The sequence below is a fragment of the Primulina huaijiensis genome, unplaced genomic scaffold (genome assembly GCF_012295235.1).
Source record: "Primulina huaijiensis isolate GDHJ02 unplaced genomic scaffold, ASM1229523v2 scaffold208242, whole genome shotgun sequence".
Classification (NCBI taxonomy): Eukaryota; Viridiplantae; Streptophyta; class Magnoliopsida; order Lamiales; family Gesneriaceae; genus Primulina; species Primulina huaijiensis.
The window spans coordinates 1-7,501 of record NW_027355196.1 but is presented as its reverse complement, the minus strand read 5'-3'; the positions used below and the strand labels follow the sequence as shown (position 1 = coordinate 7,501).

Sequence of the window (7,501 nt, the reverse complement as noted above, 5' to 3'; positions counted from 1 at the left end):
TAAAATTTATAAGCCTATATTTTATTTGGGTCACTTATAAAAAAAATTAATTTATATTTTAATGATTGATCCGTCTCACGAATAAAAATCAAGATCCGTGAGATTGTCTCACAAAAAACCTACTCAATTAAAATTTCAATTGGGCAAAAAACTAGTCATCTAATCAACCAATATTTTATATTATATTATTGAAATAAACTAGTCGTCTAATTAATCTCTAAAATTCCAAGAGAAAAGTCATTCACAATTGCCAAAAATCTTGGGGTGAAAATAGTGACAAGTCAGTAACTTCGAACAGAACACAGAACCTCGTACAACATGAAGGTTATTTATATAAAAAGAAAACCTTGAGGATGGGCACTTGACAAAACCCATTCATTCCCCCACCTTCAAATTGGAAGAAATAAGGGAGCCATTATAACAAAGCTATGATATTTATATATGTGCTCACAACATTTCGACGCTGGTTCGTATCACTTTATCGCCCACCGGACAATTCAACGGCGTCTTGGTTGTAAATGGAATCTTCTCCCCAGTCAAATCTCCTGTGCAACCTCTCGTATTCTTGCCTCCTCGAGACTTCAACGTGCTGCCATTCTTCCCACCTCTCCGCGAGCCCTTCTCCTTCAAGCATTCGAACAACCTCAGACATTGCTGGGCGGTCTTCCGGTGAGGATTGAGTACATAGCAATGCCACCTGAATCATCATCTCCACTTCATGAATGTTGTGGTTTTGGTCCAAGTTGCAGTCGACAATGCCATCCAGTCTTCTTTCTAACTGAAGTTTCTTCACCTACGAGGGGAATAACATGGAGGGTGGTTTAAAAGGGGATTGGTAATAAATATACAGAAAGAAAAGATCTAGCATGTTCTACTGAACAGATGGAAAGCAAAACATACAAGTATAAAAGTTATGAATATTTTGAGTTAAAAGGCATTAATGGTGACGATTGGAAATTCAAAACAAGACCATGCACAATATATGGGTTATATATAGTATAAAACTTATATGTTGGTGCCTTACATGGTCAAGCAGTAAGACATCATCTTCTTCTTCCAAGCGCGAGAAGTCTATAGCTCGTTGGCCAGTGACGAGCTCTAAAAGCATTATCCCGTAGCCAAAAACATCGGTCTTTTCTGATGATTTCCCCGTGGACAAGTATTCAGGAGCTATGTGGCCCATTGTGCCACGAACCTGAGTTGTAACATTCGTTCTTCTGACATCGACCAATTTTGCCAAGCCAAAATCACCAACAACAGCTTCAAAATCTTCATCCAGCAACACATTGGCTGCTTTAACATCCCTATGAATGATTTTAGGATTGCAGTGTTCGTGGAGGTACTCTAATCCACGCGCAGTTCCTAGTGCCACCCGTTTTCGAGTAGGCCAATCCAAGACAGGCTCCCCAGGTTTAAGATCTGTTTAGAGATCCCAAACAATCTACAATATTATGAATATTGCTGTTCTACAAATAAGCATAAGACTGCAAGTTAAGTTGGCTCGTCTAATATATTACTATTAAGATATCTTCTTTTTCAATTGATGTAACAAGACTAAATTGTAGCTTTTGTATCACGTTTAGAGAATAGAATCTGACTAAGATTTTATTATAAATTTCTTGCTTCCATCTTTCCTTTTCTCCCCTATTCCCACCTTATGTTTTCTCTGTTGTTCCCGTCCCCATTGTTTTCTCCTCTCTTTCTACATCATCAAAGTTCTACCATCAAATTATATGATGGATAAGGGAGTGTATCAAAAAATATTTCATTTCACAAGGTTTGATTTGAATTACAGGTACAAAATCCCGCTTCATAAAACACCTCAAACTTTGCTAACTTTGTCCCCCAACCCCTTTTTTCCATTTATCTTTACTGCCATGACAATTTATACAGATTATTTTCTCTGCACCGCCTCTATGATCAACTATCAGCATGTCAAAACCTTTTTTAAAAGAAAAAATAAAAAGCATTCAAAACATGTCTAGAGCCATTGACATAAAAACAAAGATGCAGACTGTGTCATCAATTTCAAAGTCGAGTCTCTTGATTACACAAACGTAATTACAGGTGATTATGAAAACTAGATGATGTACAATCTATACCAATGAATATCACTCTTAGCTTGGTATCAAATCAAATAAAATAATACCTCGTAGACGAGAGGCAACACTCAGGTTTTGCATAAACGGGTAGACCAAAAGGCGCTCAGTTGGGGTGGTGCAAAAGCCTATCAGTCGTAAAAGATTTCTGTGAACAGCCACACTTATCATCTCGACTTCACGCTGGAACGCTGTATCCCCTCCAGGACTCTCAAAATCAGTCAAACGTTTAACCGCAACTTTGGTGTTGTCGGCAAGCACTCCTTTATAAACCTTTCCAAAACCTCCCTGTCCAAGGACATTTTTCTCACTGAAACTATCCGTAGCAAGCTGCAATTCTCTCCAAGAAAATCTCTTCAATTGACCAAATTCAATTCTTCGGTCAACTTCACCTGATGCATACATCTTAAATTATCAAGAACTAAACAACAGAACTAAAATCTCAATCTTGAAGTTTCCGCATTCTAATCAATTGGGTTGGAAGATGGTGCATACAGCTGTTCATGAAATTTAAAAATACAACAATAAAAAGTACAAGGGAAACTAGTTAAAAAAAATATAAAACGCTGTTTCGCAGTGCTCATATTTAACCATAATCAGAACAAACCTGCAACATCAACGAAAACTTCTCGCCTATGGCCTTTACGCCTACTCTTCCACAGAAACAATAGGAGCAAACCTCCAAGAATAACAATCACCAAGAGCGGAACCATAATCCCCACTATTATACCAGTCTTTGATTTACTTGAACCACCTGCCAGACAGAAATAAAGACATTTTATTTTCTACTTGACCCTTCAAATGTTAAATATTAACGGGAGACATTTCAGCCTTCACTTCCATGAGCACAAAGATTAACAACCTAACCCCATATTACTAGCTTGAGGGGGATATACAATTCACGTACCTTCACTTCCATGAGCACAGAGATGGGCAAAATTAATGCCACAATTCAAGTTGTTCCCCGTAAAACTGAAAAACGAAACTTTAGTCTAACTGATGAAAGTGTTATTGAGGTGTGTGTCAGCGTGCATAGGGGAATGTCGTGTGTGTGTAGGAGGAGAATCCATACTTGTACTGGGAAATCCGAAATAAATTTTCAGGAATTTTCCCACTAAGATTATTTGATGCGAGCTGGCTGCAAAAGAAGGTTCATCAGTGCAAATAACCTGAATAGTTATTTTTTAAAACATTTTCTTACACTAAACTTCAGCTGAGGAGCTTAAAGCCTGAAACCTCAAGATCATTTTATCCATCACAGACTGTATCACATAAGATGCATACTTACACGGTAACCAAGTTTGTAAGATCAGAAAGTGATTCGGGAATTGTTCCAGAGAGATTGTTTTGACTCAACACCCTGTTTAGGAACAAAAGCACATCTCAATTCAGTAACATAAAAAATAAAATGGAATTGCTGAAAGAGTGGCATGCTTACAAAAATGTAAGTTTTTTCAGATTGCCCAAGGAAGATGGTATTTCTCCTGTTAAACGATTATTTTCCAGATCCAACATTGTCAAGCTTGTCAAATTTCCGTACTCCTCAGGTATCTTTCCAGTTATGCCATTTCCTTGCAGTTGGCTGAAGCAAAGAGTGATAATTCACATCAACCGAATTCTCATACTGTGGCAACACAGCATCTCAAGTGCAAGGGAAAACACTGAGTTTCCAAATATTTGTTGAAGCTTAAGACAGCTATTTCAGAAATGAAATTAACAATCGAGCAAACTAGTGAGCAATGATGTCTTTCAACAATTGCTAATGTGTACTACAAATGTTCTAAAGGATTATGTATCAAATTTTATATACGCTATAGTACACCACATCTTGTAATGTTGTTGAGTTGACAGAAATGCCCACCAAATACAACAGACATTGAAATCCTTTCATTGTGCATTTAATAATTTGTGTTTATCGAAAAAGACAACTGTTCATTCACACATAAATCAAACACTGATTGTACAGCTGCAAGTAGCAATACTCACAGTGTCGTGAGCATTTTCAGAATCTCTATTTTTGGTGACAAGGTTCCAGTAAATCCCATGTTTGATAACGTCCTGATAGAAATAAAACATGTGATACTTCTAACTTAATAAAAATTCTAAAGCAAACATACTTCTAAAATATAAGCATCAACTAAATATTATTCAAACAAAAGTCAGACAACAATCAAATATAAAGTTTTAAAGAACATAAATAGATGTTACAACATTTCTTACACCGTCGTTACAATGTTATCGTCACATATAACTTTGGACCAAGTGCAAGGATTTACTAGATTCGGATTCCAATCCTTGAGCTGACCACTGGAAGCATTAAGCCCATCTTTCAAAGCAATCAGAGCATCTCCTGTGAAAGTACCCAAGAACCTGAGTTATTTCCTCAACTGTAACACACATCTAACCAGATGGTTATATTGAACTCATCATGCTAACAAGAAGTGTGTGGAGAAACTCGGTACATCATGTCAAATATTCCTCATTAAAATTTACAAGTTTCTCATTGAAAACATCTTAATTTCATGATCATCGTTCCATCATCTTGTTATTGTTATTGCTATCATTGCAATGATAACTATTCATATCCAATAGAGAAAAGACATCTTGGAAAGAACAAATATAAACCATTAAACAATTACATTAAACAATTACTGCTAAGTGGTTTTGAACCGAAATTATGGAACCCATCTGTCCAAGACCCACAATCCGGTTAAAGCCAAGAGTTGCCTCAGAACCCCATCAACCACAACACAAAATTGAGCTATTAAAGCAATTGCTCAAAAGGGATATTCCATGGCTATACATGGTAGTAGTTGGTCAACCATTTCATTCAAATTCTGTTCGGCATCAGATATGACAACCAACCGTTTTTACAGGATGAATGTCTATTAGATATAGTCAGAATTTTGAATAAATTCCCATTGAAAGATAAAAGAGGCTGCAGATATACAATAACTTACTATTCTCATCTTCACAATTGTACTTCCTCTAGAACGTAAAAAGACACAGAAGAAATTTACGTGACAAATTTTTGAATAAATTATCTATCCTCCCAAAATACATAGCAAGATGAACACAACGAACGACCGAAGTGGTATACTCTGTTAAAAAGCATGGCACGTGGGTCAATGAAACATTTTGATTTTCCAACTGTGGTGGTTCAACAAGCATCCTTTGAATGAGGTAAATGGTGATTCATTTGGTACTCAGCTAAGGCTGGTGGAAAGGAAAAACATGATCCCACCGTAACTCTCAGATGAGAAACACCCGTGTATAAGACCAATTCTTCACATCAGTTCCGATCATTATATGTATGGTAACTTATTACTTCTCTTGTAATGCTAATCATCATTTTTCTCTATTTAAAAGAAACAACAAATCATTTACCAAAAAATAAATCCACCCTGAGTAAAGAATCAGATTAGTTTCTCCCCTCATTTTAAAAAGTTAGCTTGAGTTTGTGATGAATAAACAACTTGTAGTTAAAGAAGAGTATGTAGTTATGAGAAAACAAAAAATGAATGACGTATCCTAGTTAACCTTCGCAAATCCCCTACACCCAAAACCAAAAAAAACCAAGTAGAAATGCATGTGCATAAACACAGATAAAATGCCCGTTTTTTGTCCTCTCTGTGCAATCGGTGACGAAAAGTGCCTCACGTTCAAATTTCTACAAAGAAGTAGAAATCCACAATAACAAAACGCTGGATATCAGCATGATAGCTTGACACAACCCATTGTCCAAAGCTTGGAATATGTCATAAGAACAATACCTTGTGCATCAGGGGAGACAAAAGAAAACAAGCTTGCCAGCATTAAAACTCCAATAATCAGGTCCATCTCCGATATCACCCTATCAACTCACAGATAATCGCTGCATATATAGGTATGAGCATCCAGAAAAAGACTGTTACAGATGCAAGAAAGTATCAAATTCAAAGGGGCAAATGGCACCAACAAAGAAAAGCAGAAAGGAATTGAAAACTGGAAATATTTTGTTGCGTGTTACTGGAAGATCCTTTACATTGCAACTAGAAGATTTCAAAATCAAATCTATAATCAAGCTAATTACCTCACAAACTACCGATAATAAAATGATTCGTCTGTGCAGTGCACTAATTTGTCCATTTATATTAATAATGACATACCTACTTCAACATTCATCAAACAAACATAATTATAAAAAAAATGTTTCACGTCACTTCATCATCTTAGCAAATTGCAATAATTAGCTGCTGGATGACCACAAATAAAACAATCAACTACCAGATTTTCTTCCTCTACTTATAAATAATACATCGAACTCGGAACCCTTTTCTCAGTTAATAATTTAAATATCTTACTGCTATAATAATCCTCAAGTATCATTTATGCACTCGCCTCAACCCTTTTGTGACACCAATTACTATCAAACGGAAAAATCAACTCTTTCCTCACATAAAGCAGAAAAATTCATTGTAATCAGAGAGAACAAGAAATAATCCCAGATCCCACCTCATCATGAACAATAATCATATAAAAAAACACAACACAGACAAAAATTCTCCCAAGAAACAAACTTGAGAAAAAATATCCCAAGATTTCCAAGCAGAAAGATGCATGCTTGTGTAAAATCCGTGCATAAAAAATTCCCAGCAAAAGAAAAAAAAAATCTAAATATGCAGCGAGAAGAGCAACTGAACAAATGATCAGAAATGGGTATTACCACTCACCGAAGAGAATTGAAAGGAAAGAAGTTTTACTAGGTACTTGAATCAAATCTGAGACTTCTCAAAATGATACTTTTTGTATTTACCTTTTTTGACCACGACCCACCTCTTATGCCAGTTAGCGGGTGAAACACCAGTACCAAGACAGACACCAGACCACTTTCCTTCTCAAAAGAAAAAACAATAAAGATAAAGGAAAACATGTGGTGGGACCTGAGACTCGCATTTTCCTCGCGAATATTGGGATTATATAATGGAGAAAAAAAAAACAAAGAAGAAGAAGATGATGATGAAAATAAGGCTTCCATCCTCGTGATTATGGCAGGAAGATCAAAAGTCCAAAAAAAATTCGTTGTTGCATCCAAACGTTGCCTTCCCTCTTTCCCGGAGTTCTAACTTGAGACTTTAATATTATTTTTTTTCAACTCATTTTCAATTAGTTTAAAATTATGAATTTATAATTTTATCTTTTTATAATTAATATTATTATATTTTAGTTAATTCATAAATATAAATTATACTTATTATTATGTCTCACCAACTACATAGTAAGTAATATACCTATCATCAAAATATAGGAGTGGCAAAATGCAACACGACCCGTCAATCTGACACGACCCAACACGAAAAAATCAGGTTCGGGTTGGGTTTTTCGGGTTCGGGTTCGTGGCAGGTTAGACGGGTTTCAGGTTG

General features: G+C 35.9%; 1 protein-coding gene across 8 annotated transcripts; it reads right to left on the bottom strand.

Moving 5' to 3' along the window:
• Nucleotides 1-223: 223 nt before the first annotated feature.
• Nucleotides 224-7,039, bottom strand: LOC140966914 (probable LRR receptor-like serine/threonine-protein kinase At5g10290). 8 transcript variants are annotated; one of them, XM_073427210.1, is made up of 12 exons: nt 6,895-7,039; nt 5,873-5,959; nt 4,320-4,449; nt 4,086-4,157; nt 3,538-3,681; nt 3,388-3,459; nt 3,172-3,237; nt 3,007-3,071; nt 2,707-2,853; nt 2,150-2,491; nt 1,025-1,419; nt 224-793 (listed from the first exon to the last, which is right to left on the bottom strand). In XM_073427210.1, the coding sequence occupies exons 2-12, from the start codon at nt 5,937-5,939 to the stop codon at nt 479-481; spliced, it is 1,815 nt and encodes a 604-aa protein (XP_073283311.1). In that variant the 5' UTR covers nt 5,940-5,959; nt 6,895-7,039; the 3' UTR covers nt 224-478. The 8 variants fall into 8 exon arrangements, with proteins under 8 accessions (XP_073283311.1, XP_073283319.1, XP_073283317.1 ...); XM_073427218.1 differs by having other exon boundaries at nt 5,873-5,952; nt 6,895-7,016; XM_073427216.1 differs by having other exon boundaries at nt 5,873-5,952; nt 6,808-6,961.
• Between the last annotated feature and the right edge of the window lie 462 nt (nt 7,040-7,501).